The following is a 15,861-nucleotide window of genomic DNA, read 5'->3' as shown; positions in this document are numbered from 1 at the left end:
TCATCTGTCCATGGGATTATCCTTTGATCCTCAGTATCTGTTTCTTGAATGAATTAACTAAACATTCTCAAAAGAATAACTAGTAAAACTTCTGTTTATCTGTCCAGAGATCACAATCAAAAATATATATCGAATCTCTATATAGTCACTGTGCTTGGTATGAGTTGGTGCCATGTGGAGGTTTTCAAACTTGCTTCTTCTTCCACTTAAAAAACCCAGTAGTTAAAGCGATCCAGAGTGCAGAGACTAGAACTTCTGGTTCCGTCAGTTCAGTTTAGCTCCTCAGTCCTGTCTGACTCTTTGTGACCCCATAGCGATCCAGAGTGCAAACAGACTGTAGAACCTCGGGTTCCCTCAGTTCAGTTTAGTTCCTCAGTCCTATCTGACTCTTTGTGACCCCATGGACTGTAGCACACCAGGTTTCCCAGTCCGTCACCAACTCCCAGAGCTTGCTCAAATTCATATCCATCCAGTCGGTGATGCCATCTAACCATCTCATCCTCTGACCTCCCTTTCTCCTGCCTTCAGTCTTTCCCAGCATCAGGGTCTTTTTTAATGAGTCAGTTCTTCACATCAGGTGGCCAAAATATTGGAGCTTCAGCTTCAGCATCAGTCCTTCCAATGAACAGTTCCGACTGATTTCTTTTAGGATTGACTGGTTTGATCTCCTTGCAGTCCAGGGGACTCTCAAGAATCTTCTCCAGCACCACAATTCAAAAGCATCAGTTCTTCAGCGCTCAGCTTTCTTTATGGTCCAACTCTCACATCCATACATGATGTGAGAAACCTTCAGTTCAGTTCAGTCGCTCAGTTGTGTCGGACTTTTTGCAATCCCATGAATCGTAGCACCCCAGGCCTCCCTGTCCATCACCAACTCCCGGAGTTCACTCAAACTCATGTCCATCGAGTTGGTGATGCCATCCAGCCATTTCATCCTCTGTCGGCCCCTTCTCCTCCTGCCCCAAATCCCTCCCAGCATCAGAGTCTTTTCCAAGGAGTCAACTCTTCGCATCAGGTGGCCAAAGTATTGGAGTTTCAGCTTTAGCATCAGTTCTTCCATTGAACACCGAGGACTGATCTCTTTTAGAATGGACTGGTTGGATCTCCTTGCAGTCCAAGGGACTCTCAAGAGTCTTCAACACCACAGTTCAAAAGCATCAATTCTTCGGCGCTCAGCTTTCTTCACAGTCCAACTCTCACATCCATACATGACCACTGGAAAAACCATAACCTTGACTAGACGGACCTTTGTTGGCAAAACAATGTCTCTGCTTTTGAATATGCTATCTAGGTTGGTCATGCTATCTAGGTTGGTCATAGCTTTTCTTCCAAGGAGGAAGCGTCTTTTAGTTTCACGGCTGCGGTCACCATCTACAATGATTTTTGGAGCCCAAGAAAATAGTCTTTGACTGTTTCCATTGTTTTCCCATCTCTTTGCCATGAAGTGATGGGACCTGGATGCTATGATCTTAGTTTTTTGAATGCGGAGTTTTAAGCCAGCTTTTTCACTCTCCTCTTTCACTTTCATCAAGAAGCTCTAGTTCCTCTGCGTTTTCTGCCAAAAGGGTGGTGTCATCTGCATATCTGAGGTTATTGATATTTCTCCGGGCAATCTTGATTCCAGCCTACTTAAGTCCTTTTTTCCTGCTCCTCTGCCACCTGGTTAGAATCATCTAGGGCTCGGATTGGCTGGGCAGGAGCCGCCGGCCAGCCTCGCCCCGCCCCCAGTCTGAAGGCCTCGCCCCCGCGCCCCCCCGCCCCCCTCCTCCCAGCGCGTCCCTCGGGGCTAGTGGCTGCCATCCCCCTTAGCTCCGCTGGAACGCTGTGCTCGCGGTCCTATCTCTCTATAAAGTTGTTGTTGCGGCTTCCGCCGCGGGTGGAGGAAGATGGCGTCGGGTGGTGGTGGCTGTAGCGCTTCGGAGAGACTCCCTCCGCCCTTCCCCGGCCTGGAGCCGGAGTCCAAGGGGGCGGTCGGGGGCTCAGAACCCGAAGCCGGGGACAGCGACACCGAGGGGGAGGATATTTTCACCCGCGCCGCGGCTGTCGTGAGTTCTCACCCTTCGGGGCAGGTGGGGGAGCGCCCCGAAAGGAAAGAGAGGCTAAGCGAGGGTCGGGGAGGCTGGGCAGAGCGGGCCTGGCAAGACCTTGCGTTGGTGACAGTAGTCGTGGCTTGGGTTCTAGATGAACACGGAGACGGAGGACCTTGGCTTCCCCACTCCTGGGCGGACAGTGAGAAGTGAGGGGTGTGGTGGCTTCTCAGCAGAGATCCCGGACAGCTAAGAGCTGCCAAGGCAGGCATTTGGCCCTGCCGTGTGGTGACCCCACGGACCCACGGGGCTGTTTTGCTGGTGGTTTCCTGCTCAGCTGATTTAATAGATCAAAATAAGGGAATGGGGTGCTGACTTTTCTTTCCCTTGCCTTACTGTACCAAGGATGGATGAATGGTGTTATCTGGAGTTGCCCAGGATAGTGACCTGTCCACAAATCCTTTCCTTAGCTCAGTTTGTTGTTCTTTAGTCGCCAAGTCGTGTCTGACTCTTTGAGACCCTATGAACTGTATCCAGCCAGGCTCCTCTGTCCATGGGATTTCCCAGGCAAGAATATTGGAGTGAGTTACTATTTCTTTCTCCAGGGGATCTTCCTGACCCAGGGATCAAACCCTCTTCTGCATTGTCGGGTGGATTCTTTACCCCTGAGGCATCAGGGAAGTCCCCTTTAGCTCATTGTGTGTGTTTGCGCTCAGTCCTTGACTCAGTAGTTACCAGTTATTACTAAAGGTCCTTTCTGGATATTTATCTATGAGAATTAGGTTGACTCCTTTGATCTCCAGGAAAATTCTGCCAGATGTTGGTTGAAAAAAAGGTCCTGCCACGTAAATCACTACATAGAGAGAGAAAGCTCTGTCTCTTGTAAAGGGATGGGTGTTTAAGTACCTCACTGGGAGCAAATCTGTAAATGCAAGGAAGAAATGGTGTTTTTCATAGTAGTATCTGGGTGTTAGGTATTTGGAAAAACTAATCTTTATATGTGGAATGCGGAAATCAGTACAGTAATCAGTTCTGGAACCAGTGGAGATGTTTGGGTCTGTTTTATGAAGAATACTGACTCATATTGTTTGGTACAGTTAGTTCCATCCAGGTTGAAAACTTCTTCAGTGCTAGGAGTGAATTTAGGTGTCTTTTTTATCTTGGATATTTCTTATATTCATAGTAGCTACACAGTATGTGAATGAGTAAACAGCTTTAAATTCTTTATAGGCATGCATCTGAGAAATTTGAGGCTTGTCTCATGTTAGAAAAAGTTTGTTTCATTGAAGGACCTTCTGGGATAATTAAGAGGCTTCCCTCGTGGCTCAGAGGTTAAAACGTCTGCCTCCAATGTGGGAGACCTGGGTTTGATCCCTGGGTGGGAGAGACCCCCTGGAGAAGGAAATGGCACCCTACTCCAGTATTCTTGCCTGGAGAATCCCATGGACGGAGGAGCCTGGTAGGCTACAGTCCGCGGGGTCACAAAGAGTCGGACACGACTGAGCGACTTCACTTACTTACTTACATGCACTGATTTAGGAATTAAGTTCATAATCCCATCTAAAAAGTATTTGCTGATGCTAATATAACAACTCAAACTATCTAATGAAGTCTCTGTTATTCCAAGAAATAACCTTTGCTGCTAATTTAGTTGTTTTCTATCCCATTTAAAACAAATCTTTAGTCTATTCCTTTAGTAATTCTGTCATAAACCATGAAGAATTCTTTCATATCAGCCACTGTTGATAACTGCTGGGCTGGTAGATAAACTGAACATCTAAAAATTGATACTCTGGCCTTGAAAGTGATTGGTCACATAGGCAAATGATATTATTTTTCAAAAAAGACCCTGGAAGGATGTAGTGTTATTTTTCTGAAGTTCTCTAAGTTCAAGAGATTGTTATTTGATTGATCTCACCAGGTTACTTCCCAGAGTTATTGATAGTTCTGTCTCCTAACACAGTGAAAATACTTTGCATAATTTTCATCTAAGGGAAGGAGGAGGGGGTCAGAGTGAACTTGTTCTACCACAGAAAGTCAAATTATATTTCATTTAGATTTTGATCCAGGAAAATTGAGTTGCTGAGGGACCTAAAATGCTACCTATAAATAATTTATTTTAGCAGCCTGTCCTGAAGTTAATCTTCAGGAATCCAAGACCCCAAGATTCCTCACCAGTTAGGGTGTTAAATAGTCATTAATACAGATTATATTATAATAAAGGCTTTACTTGTGAGCCAGTGTGAGGAGATGGATTGCAGTGCTTCTGTATCTTAAAATCATTGAAAAATAAACTAATAAAGTGGGCCTGAAGGCTGATTTAAGTCCAGACTCTGTTACTTGCTGGCTTAAACTTGCACAGGATACTTATTTACTCTGTACAGTTTTCTCATGTGTAAAATGTGAATAGTCAGAGTTTTTACCTCCACCATTATTATGAGGATTAAATTAGAATACCTGTAAAACACATAGAACAATTGAGCATTTTGTAAACTGGAATTACTTGAATTAAAAAACTCACAAAATCTAATAATGGATTAGAAAAGTTAATCCTAAAAATGATTAGTATCAAACTAGTAATAAGATTGATTTGATTAAAATCCATCAAAGTAGGCATATAATGACTTCAGTGGCATCTTGCTGATTTAAGTTTATCTTCATACTGTGTTTTATTGCATGTTGGAGGCAAAGAAAGGAGCACTGAAGAATTGAGAAGCTGAGGCATGTAAATTTTAAAACTCATTTATGGTATGCATGTGATTTCCTGGACATTGATGTAACAGCTGCTGCTGTTAATCATCCCATCTGCTCTCTTTTAGAGCCCAAGAGGCTTTGTTAATTCAGTAATAAAAATATGGTTTGATTTATAACTGAAGGAGCTGCCCATGATATGCATTTTAGGATATCCAAACCATTTATTTGAATGGGAGGTGTGCAAGCTTAGTCGCTCAGTCATCTTTGGGACCCTTCAGACTGTAGCCCGCCAGGCCCCTCTGTCCGTGGGATTTTTTGGCGAATGCTGGAGTGGGTATCTGTTTCTTCCTCCAGGGGATAGTCCCAACTAAGGGATGGAACTTGAGTCTCCTGTGTCTCCTGCATTGCAGAAGGATTCTTTACCCACTGAGCCATCTGGGAAGCCCATAGACTGGAGTTAAAAGAATTATTAAAACAAATCTGAAATCATTGTCTTAAACCTGAAAACCAGCTTGGGGAAGGTCTGATTCTTAAGAATACCTAAGGCCTTACCTTCTTTATGCCTCTTACTTTGTGGTCTTAGGAATAAAATGGTCTAAAATTCTAAATATGTTACCTGAGTCTTTGGACCTGAATCTAGATATGTATTGATTTAGTTAAAACTTTCTTAGTTCTAGAAAAGGGTTAATTTTTCCTTTAGTAAAAGAAGAGACTAAATTGGAGCCACCCTTTGGGTCTCCTAACTCTTAAAATTATTATATAGAAACACTAAATGGCATACATATTTTTACATCTCATTTGACCTCACTGGTCTTATTTGCATATGGCATCTGGTCCCATCATTTCATGGGAAATAGATGGAGAAACAGTGGAAACAGTGTCAGACTTTATTTTTGGGGGCTCCAAAATCACTGCAGATGGTGATTGCAGCCATGAAATTAAAAGACGCTTACTTCTTGGAAGGAAAGTTATGACCAACCTAGATAACATATTCAAAAGCAGAGACATTGTTTTGCCAACAAAGGTCCATCTAGTCAAGGCTATGGTTTTTCCAGTGGTCATGTATGGATGTGAGAGTTGGACTGTGAAGAAAGCTGAGCGCCGAAGAATTGATGCTTTTGAACTATGGTGTTGAGAGTCCCTTGGACTGCAAGGAGATCCAACCAGTCCATTCTAAAAGAGATCAGTCCTGGGTATTCAATGAAAGAACTGATGCTAAAGCTGAAACTCCAATACTTTGGCCACCTGATGCGAAGAGTTGACTCCTTGGAAAAGACTCTGATGCTGGGAGGGATTTGGGGCAGGAGAAGGGGACGACAGAGGATGAGATGGCTGGATGGCATCACCAACTCGATGGACATGAGTTTGAGTGAACTCTGGGAGTTGGTGATGGACAGGGAGGCCTGGTGTGCTACGGATTCATGGGGTTGCAAAGAGTCGGACATGACTGAGCGGCTGAACTGAAACCTGAATGATAAAATTGAAATAAGTTCTTTATCTGCCCTTCCAGAAGTTCTGATATGCCCATCTCTTTTTAGCAATATGTCAAGATCACCATTAGACTTGCCCTCCAAATAAGAGAACTATGAACAGCCTTGCTCATAGTGAGAAAATGGAGGAAAACAGATTAATGATATCCTCCGTTCAAATGTTGGCAAATTTGGTGACTCCTTTGTTTGATGATTTATTACACCAGTTAGATTTTCCTCACCACTCTTACTCTTAAATTGAAACCCTCATAATTAGAGAAATGGCCAAAAAAAAAAAAAAAAAAAAGAAATAGGATAAAGACAGAATAGCAAGAGATTCGAAAAGTCATATCTTAAAAAAGATTGCTTTTGGCTAATCAAGACTTATTTACATATTCCCACTGGTGTTTAAGACTAAAGAACAGTATCACTTGGCTTTTATTGGTAGTCAGAAGTCAAGGATAACAGCTAGCTTCTGATTGACAATGTTTTATGGGCTGCAGAGAATTGTATAAACCAAAGTTATGTATTAACATTTAGACAAAATAGGACATGGTGTTTTTAGAATCCAGTCCTACCTGTATGATCAATATAGATGTATCCCTGGGGGAATCATGGTATAAAACACAACAAAAATTTATCATTGTGACCATTTAAAATTGTATACTTTAGCAGTGTTAAGGGTACTCACATCTGTGTGGAACAGATCTCCTGTAGTTCTGAAATTCTGTACCTGTTAAGTAACAACACCCTTCACCCCTCTCCCCTCAGCCCCTGGTAACCCCATTCTCCTTTCTGTTTCTATGAATTAGACTGATGTAGATAACCTCATATAAGTGGAATCATACAGTATTTGTCTTTTTATTACTGCCTTATTTCACTTAGCACAGTATCCTCAGGATTCATCCATGTTGTAACATGTATCGTAATTTCCTTCCTTTTTTAAGGCTGAATAATATTCCATCAAATGTGTTTAACACATTTTTGTTTATCCAAACATCCCCTGGTGGACATGTGGGTTACTTCTACCTTTTGGCTCTTGTGAGTAGTGCTGCTGTGGGTGTACAGATATCTCTTTGAGACCCTGCTTTTGGTTCTTTCAGATATGTGTACTCAGAAGTGGGTTTGTTGGATCATAAAGTAGTTCTATTTTTAAGCTTTTGAGGAACCTCCATACTGTTTTCCATCGCAGTTGCACCATTTTACAATCTTGGCTCTTTTTTAAAACCAGATTATTTCCTTTAGAGTACTTATAGGATAACTTTTTTAGATCTGGATGTACTTTGGTAGATTCATTAAAAGCCCTAAGGAAATCGATAGTTTGGCTGGCAATATTTTAATTCTTTGTTTGCAAAGTATATGATGGCTATTCCCAAGGGTGTAACATGTCTTGAGTAAGTTTCTTGATGCTGTCTCTTCTCTGTTCCTAATCAGACTTCTGAAAATTAATCTATACAACAGTATGTTTTAAAACAGATTTGTTGCTATGTTGCTTTAGCTAATGGTATAGTCATTTATGACTAATATTAGTAAGTAGCCATGGGTAAGTGTCCATCTAGTGTGTGGTATTTTCTATAAACATGTTGTCTCAAACACTTTATTTTTGGAACTGACATCACATCAGGTGGTCAGCTCTGATCAAAAGATCAGAAGTCGAAATTACACATTTTCCACACAGGTCTGATACAGATGCCCCTCTTGGAAAATCAGTAACTGGTGTTATGGCTAAAGATTCATTTTAATGCTCAGCTCAAATTGTAAACTTCTAGTAGGTTTCTGAAGTACATAGACTCATTGGTTTCAATCATAGACTAGTACTAGCAGTTAGCTTTCAAGATTATGGAGGAGAAGCTAACAAAAGTAGTTATAAAGTACTTTTGGAGGAAAGAGCATGAGAGAAGACTTTTGAAAATGACTAATAAGAACCCAGGATGGCAGAGGATGAAATGGTTGGATAATGTCACTGACTTGATGAACAGGAGTCTGAGCAAGCTCTGGGAGTTGGTGATGGACAGGGAACCCAGGCGTGCTGCAGTTCATGGGGTTGCAAAGAGTTGGACAGGACTGAGCCACCGAACTGAGTAAGAAACCAACTTAAAATTTATTTAAAATTAAGAGTTTAGGGCTTATGCAAGAAGCAACAAGGTTGCAATCTGACTTGTAGTTTCTGTAGGGAGTTGCTGCCCCTTTGCTTATTCAGATATCAAGGTAGTTCTAGTGTCTTGTCTTGGCGTCTTGCTGTTTGGTTGGTTGGCAGGGGAGAGAGGAAAAAGAGCACTCTAATTTCTCTCCTTTGGCCATCAAAGCTTCTCAGCCCTCTTTAGTAATTGCTGGCGTAAGTAAATCATGATTTGTTTATAGTTACTAGAGCAAGTAGCCGTAAGTATCTCATTTCCGGGAAAAGCCTGTTGCTCAACTTTTTCTGGCTTATTTTTTTGCTTAGTCAAATGGACAGCTGGGGCTTCATTTTGCTTTCAGAGCAGATTTGAACTGGATTCGTTTTGCTTTTTCAGTTTAGAAGCTAATGTACCATTAGTACTCTGATCCTTCTGCAATTTTGGGCCCTTCTAAGTTATATTAGTTTGAGATTCCAAAAATTTGGTATGGAAGTTACACCAGAAGATTCAGTAGAATATCTGTAGCTATATTTTGTTATCTCATGGGTAACCTTTCACTTTGAGGTCTCCACTGCGCTTGCTCATGGTTTTCCTTAACTAGCTCAGTACCCAGCCTCAGACTTAGTTACCCTTCTCGCTTCCCTTTTACATTTTCATTAGTCTTAGAGGAACTAACTCAGAGGTTCTTTATCTTTTGTATGTCATGGACTCATCAGCAGTCAAGGAAGCCTATGGACCCATCTCAAAATAATGTTTTTAAACGTATAAAATACATAATATTACACAGGAAACCAATTATACTGAAATCTAATTATCAAAACATTAAAACAATTTTATATTAGTGACATATGCTTTTTTTAAAGTGCTTTAATTAATATCTAAGGATAGGTCTAATAACTGATTTTTAAATGAAATTTTGAGGTCTATAACTATAAGATCATATAAAAATATCTAATTTCTGTTAGTTATGCTCAGGTACTGCTGCTACTCATAATTTGTTGCCTATCTTTATAATTGAAGAAAATGCTGAATTTCAGTTAGAGGTTAATGAAAAATAAATTGTAATTTTATTCTCATTTTAATTCATAGACCCCCCTCCTGAATTCTGTGACTCAGGGACCCCAGATAAGATTCCCTACTTTAATTCCTTAAATTATGAGATGGGGTAATACTGTGAAATCATTTGGGTTAGTTGGATATTCACCCAGTTTGTAGAATAAGATGCATCAAATCCAGTGGACACTAAATGTCCATTCTCCTAAGCACAGGCACTTTTAGTGTATCTGTGCCATTTTTGAAATGTGGTGTGGAAAGGAGTCGCTACTTGTGGTAGGAATCATAACTGCCTCCTCCCCAACATGTCTACTCCTAGTCTCAGAACCTGTGAATGTTTTATATTACCAAGTAATTAAGGTTGCTAATAAGCTGATCTTGTGCTTGGTTACTTCAGACATGTCTAACTCTTTGGGACTCTGTGGACTATAGCTTGCCAGGTTCCTGTGTCCATGGGATTCTCCAGGCAAGAATAGTGGAGTGGATTGCCAGGCCCTCCAGGGGATCTTCCCAGCCCGGGGATCTCTCCTGCACTGCAGGTGAATTCTTTACTGATGCTCCACCGGGGAAGCCCTGGCTGACATGAACACCGGGGAAGCCCTGGCTGACATGAACACCGGGGAAGCCCCGGCTAACATTAAGGGAAATTATCCCAGATTATCTGAGTAAGCCCAGTGCAACAATAGGATTCTTTAAAAATGGCAGAGACAGAGAGCGACTGCCTTCAGGCAAAAGGCACAGAGAGCTGTAGCATTTTTGCCTTTGGAAATGGAGGAAGCAGCCATCAACCCAGGAATATAGGCAGCTTCTAGAAGCTGGAAAAAGCAAGGAGACAGACTGTCCCCTCGAACCTCCAGAAAGGAATGCAGCCCTGCTACCTTGATTTTAGCCCAGTGAGACCTGTATTGACTTCCACAGAACTAGGATAAATTTGCATTGTTTAATCTGTTCAGTGTGCAGTAACTTGTCACAGCCATGATAGAAAACTAATATACTACCTCCACTTAGCTCATTTCTCCCCAGAAGTAAATGTGGCAAAAGGAACAGTATCCATGATTCCAGGGTAATTTTTAAAGACTTAATGGCTGCCGTAGTTTCTGAGGTTGACTTATTCCTAGTTGTCCTTGTCACACCATTCTGTAGCTCCATCTTGCCTTAACTAAATTATCCTAATTTTTCCATTGGAAAGTGAATATATACCCTTGTTCTCCAGAAGTGCTGTTACCAGAGTTTTATTATATGGATTCACCCACTAAATGCTATTGAGAATTTCAACTATATGACCCTTCTGCAGTCCCTGGAATGTAAAGCAGCAGTTCTTCCTGGAGCAAAGAGCAGTTGAGCAACATGAGGAAGAATTACAACTAGTTAACATATTGAAGAATAGAGACATTACTTTGCCAACAAAGATCCGTCTAGTCAAGGCTATGGTTTTTCCACTGGTCATGTATGGATGTGAGAGTTGGACTGTAAAGAAAGCTGAGCGCTGAAGAATTGATGCTTTTGAACTGTGGTGTTGGAGAAGACTCTTGAGAGTCCCTTGGACTGCAAGGAGATCCAACCAGTCCATCCTAAAGGAGATCAGTCCTGGGTGTTCTTTGGAAGGAATGATGCTAAAGCTGAAACTCCAGTACTTTGGCCACCTCATGCGAAGAGTTGACTCATTGGAAAAGACTCTGATGCTGGGAGGGATTGGGGGCAGGAGAAGAAGGGGACGACAGAGGATGAGATGGCTGGATGGCATCACTGACTCGATGGACGTGAGTCTGAGTGAACTCCGGGAGATGGTGATAGACAGGGAGGCCTGGCATGCTGCGATTCATGGGGTTGCAAAGAGTCGGACACGACTGAGTGACTGAACTGAACTGAACCTGTACAGAGGAGACCTGGAATCACAGCAGTACTTGGCAGGAATGAATGACTGTGTCAGCTCTGAGGGACAGGAACCCACATCTGTCCTTCCCTGAACTAAGAAATTGTATTAGTAGCCTGAGCCTCATGGTTTAAAGCTGGTAATTGGCAAGGAATACCTGTTTTCTCTTAACAGAAGTGCTCTCTTGCTGGCAGATCTTTCTAGGGCCTCTCTGAGAATTAGGATTAGGCTGTCTTGTAATTATAAACAGAAGCACTTGAACTTTTTTAAACAGACTTATCAGTAGAACCACCTGCTGGAGTTAACAGCCACAGAGTCAGCAACCATTGAATATTCTAGACTAGGATTCTGTCACTAAAAGAAAGAATGCTTCCTTTATTAAGAAAAAGAGGGGAGTGGGCAGGGTAAGTAGGCACATCCATTCTTTGGCTTTGTTAACTACATCATAAGCAAACTATATTCATCACAGAAAATAGTCTTATCTCTTGCCTAGAAATTTAACCCCCTTCAGAGTTTTGTGACTTATTGACTATTAAGAGATTTTATGGATTATAAAGCAAGCCTTATTTTTAGTATTGATTTTGCCACTCTGTAATCATTGTGCCTCTGCCCCACAAAATGAGTCTGTGAATCTGTTCTGTTTTGTAAATAAGTTCATTTGTATCATATTTTTAGATTCCACATAGAAGTGATACTATGTTTGTCTTTGTCTATCTTACTTCACTTAGTATGAAGATCTGTAAGTCCATCCAATATGGTCAAGTATTCTTTTTATATATTTATCTCATCTTGTCTACCCATTTACTTGTTGATGGACATCTAGGTTGCTTCCATGTCTTGGCTATTGTATATAGTGCTGCTATGAACATTGAGGGGAGGGTGTATTTTCAAATTAGAGTTTTCTTTGGGTTTATGCCCAGGAGTGGGATTGCTGGATCGTATGGCAACTCTATTTTTAGTTTTTCTAGGAATCTCTGTACTGTTCTCCATAGCTGCTGCATCAATTTGCATTCCCGCCAACGTTGTAGGAGGGTTCCATTTTCTCTACACCGCTCCAGATTTGTTCTTTGTAGACTCTTTCGTGATGGCCCTGTGAGTAGTGTGAGGCAATATCTCATAGTTTCGATTCACATTTTTCTAAAAATTAGTGACGTAGAGCACCTTTTCACGTGCTTGTTGGCAATCTGTATGTCGTTTTAGATCTTCTGCCCACTCTTTGATTGAGTTTCTTTGAAAAAAAATTTTTTTTTTTTTAAATTTTTGGCTGCATCAAGTCTTAGCTGCAGTGATCGGGCTTCTCTCTAGTTGTGGCATGCTGACTTGTTGCCCTTCTGCATGTGGGATCTTGGGTCCCCAGCCAGGGATCGAACCCACATCCCCTGCACTGGAAGGCGGACTGTTAACCACTGGACCACCAGGAAAGTCCCAGGTTGCTTGTTTTTTGTTGTTGTTATTGAGTTGTATGAGCTATTTATATATTTTAGAAATTATGCCCTTGTTGGTCTAATCATTTGCAAATATTTTCTCCCAGACAGCTGTTCTACCATTACTCCAGAAATGTTCCTAATCTTTAAACTTCCAAGTTTAGATGGTAAATCAGAAATGGAAAGCTGATTTTATTCATCTCCATGTCACAAGAATGGGTTCTTCTAGGTGTTGTTTAAAAGGGGTAAAGTCTAACCAGTGCTTTTCCTCTTGCTTTAGTCTCTCTGGTGAGCTATTAGTAAATTACATTGACATACATATATTCTTAATGTATCCTGAAGTTTCGCCTCTCCTAGATCTCCATCTTGAGGCAACTGGTATTAGTGGAACTGAATTAAAAGAAGTCAGATGGGTTTTCATGAGATTCCCTTTACTCTACCAGAGCATGTATAGGACAGAAGTGTGTATGTAAGAAAGCAGTTGGCAACATAAGAGGCAGAAGGGAAGTGTGGGATTTGGTTTTGGTAGATGTCTGTGTCTCTGCAGTGATTTTTTTTGGTTGTCTTTAAGATTGTGGAAGCAGCTAGAAGAGAGAATCAGTGTCTCTAACAGAATTGGTAACATTTAAGCATATACAACTAAAAGCTCATTAAATTTTATTACTGTGAACAATTTGAGTAGAAATGTTGTTTGCTAGTATCGATCTATGTATTGGTTGCAGTTTCTTTCCCTGAGGGTGGCACTGATACTGGGATAGAGCTGTTGGCATGGCAAATTCAGAGCACCCAATAAATCTGTCATTTCACTTCATCTGGTCAGAAAGGGCCTGTTTCCAAGGAACAAACGCCCTCAGATTTATTAAGGAAGTATTTCATAAAAGATCCCTCAAGTCAGGTCTTTTAACTGATTTGGCCTTGGGGTCTGACTTCAAAACTTTCTAGTATGACACCATGGCTTTTGAAGCCAGATTCCCAGCTTTTTGTTCATTTTCTACACAATCCAGCTTTGTTCACTCTGGTACCGGTCTGGGGCCTCACCCCACCCTTGTTTGTAGCTGATCACTGAGCTTTTGATAAAAGCCATGGACTGACTGTATTTTCACCATGTGCTCATTGGCTAAGTGTGGTTGGTTTTTCTTCTGCTAGCCTAACATGAGTGGTTGAAAATTGTTTCTCTATAAGTTAAGGATGAAAAGATGAGTTATATTTACAAATAACATTAGACGTAAAATGTTACACCTTCATACGCCTGTGAGGAGGGTTGGTAATGTCCACACAATTGGGCGTCAGTGAATGGTTCAGCTAAGGCCACAAAGTAAGTCAGGATCAGAGCTTGAATTCTGGACCTTAGTGTGATATCCTGGACACTAGATTGTGCCCCATCAGCATTTGAAAGAGTAAAAGTCATCAACTGAGGTTCTTTTGAAAATTGTCTGTGTATACACATACCCACATTGGCATCATGTGTCTTGGGGTAGGGCAGTTAAGCAGGGTTATAGTGTTAGAAATTAACACTAAAATTTTATGAGTTTATTTTAGCTGTGATCACTCAGGCCAGTTACATCACTAGTAACCATCTGCTGCTTATTGAACTAGCTGACTAGTGATCCTGTCTTCCCCTAAAAACCTGGCAGAGCAACTGAGGGATACATCAAAAGTCACTTTCTAGGTTTGTTTGTTTGGGGGGTTTTTTTGCCTATGGTGAACAGCTTGTAGGATTTTAGTTCACTGGTCAGGGATCAAACCCACATCCCCTGCAGTAGAAGCACAAAGTCTCAACCAGTAGACCACCAGGGAAGTCCTCTAGGCTTGTTTTTAATGGTACTATTTTATTCAAAGTATTTCTTTGTTTTCAGAGTAAGCCCCAGTCTCCAAAGAGAATTGCTTCCCTTCTTCCCATCAACAGTGGCTCCAAAGAAAATGGGATTCATGAGGAACAAGATCAAGAGCCACAGGATCTCTTTGCAGGCAAGTATAGACTCAAAACTTAAGCTGGGAATCTTCTAACTTGCTGAATTAAAGTAAAAAGTTGTGTATATATGAGAAAGACTCTTTGTAAGATATTATTGTGGAGGATTCCAAAGGCAGTACCTGTCATCAAGATACTTACAGGTTTAGTGAGTAAAACAAATATACAGTTACTTAATTAAGTGATGGGGACTTAGAGGGGTCTGAGAGGAGACGAATGCAGTGGTTTCAGACTTTTATGACAAAGATGCATAGTAAGAAATACACTTTCTGTCATAATTCAAAATATTTATATACATATAAAATGAAATCAAAAGTTTTCACGCATGACTTGCCCTTACTATTTTCCATACAATCTGAAATTTTCTATTGTTTCTCTTTTTTAAAAATACTGTTTGCAACCCACTAAATAGCTATCACGGTTCCCCAGTGAACAACAAGCTGCAGTTTGAAAAACACTAGGACTGAGTTTCTCAGTCTTGGTACTCTTAGCATTTTGGGCCCAATAACTTTTTGTTGAGAGGGACTCCCTGTTCTCAACAAGGTATGGTCATCCCCCACCAACCTATCCCACTCAAAGACATTCAAAGACATTTGGCAATGGTTGGAGACGTCTTCGTTTGTCACACCTGGGAGTGCTGCTGGTTTCTGCTGGGTAGAGGCTGTGGATGCTTCTAAACACCCTGTAGTACACAGACAGCTGTTCAGCAAAAGAATTAACCAGCCCAGAATGTCGGTAGTGCCCTCAGTAATAAGCACTGGTCTACAATGATCTTGTAAGACTTTTTGAAAGAAGCAGGGTTTATGTTAGAAAAAAAGAAAGCGTGCAGATGTTTGGGCAGGGAGAATCGATAATATGGTGTGTTTAAGGGACAGTAAACTCAGCGGGCCAAAAGCAGGGGCTTCTTAGAGATACCGTGGAAGATAAGTCTGGAAATGTTTAAGAGGATTTTAGACAACAATAATAATTTGAATTTGAATTTTCATCCTAGTGTTAGTTTAGAGCCATTGGTTTAATTGAGTTTTGAGTAAGGAAAGTGAAATGGGCGAGTGATGAAAGACTGACCTGGTAGAATTATTATATAAAACGGATTGTGATGGACAAAGACTGGAGATGTCAGAAAGTGAAAGTGGTTCCATGTCCAACTTTTTGTGACCCCATGGACTAGTCCATGGAATTCTCCAGGCCAGAATACTGGAGTTGGTTAGCCTTTCCATTTTCCAGGGGATCTTCCC

At 41.2% G+C, this 15,861-nt stretch overlaps 1 protein-coding gene across 10 annotated transcripts in view; it reads left to right on the top strand.

Moving 5' to 3' along the window:
- Positions 1 to 1,872: 1,872 nt before the first annotated feature.
- Positions 1,873 to 15,861, top strand: part of SNX1 (sorting nexin 1) — a 38,420-nt gene continuing 24,431 nt past the window's right edge. For 5 of the 10 annotated variants that reach the window (XR_009601199.1, XM_027971757.3, XM_060417780.1 and 2 more), the window contains exons 1-2: positions 1,873 to 2,045; positions 14,514 to 14,625. Coding sequence is in view for 9 of the 10 variants with exons in the window: in XM_027971757.3 (XP_027827558.1) it covers positions 1,887 to 2,045; positions 14,514 to 14,625 (271 nt within the window). In the remaining variant the exon portion in view is untranslated. Of the gene's footprint in view, positions 2,070 to 14,513; positions 14,626 to 15,861 lie in introns of all 10 variants that reach the window. The other 5 variants (XM_042252336.2, XM_060417779.1, XM_042252335.2 and 2 more) reach the window with 1 other exon arrangement.

The sequence above is a fragment of the Ovis aries genome, chromosome 7 (assembly GCF_016772045.2).
Source record: "Ovis aries strain OAR_USU_Benz2616 breed Rambouillet chromosome 7, ARS-UI_Ramb_v3.0, whole genome shotgun sequence".
NCBI lineage: Eukaryota > Metazoa > Chordata > Mammalia > Artiodactyla > Bovidae > Ovis > Ovis aries.
The sequence above is the reverse complement of the archived record's forward strand: the minus strand, read 5'-3'. Positions and strand labels throughout refer to the sequence as shown.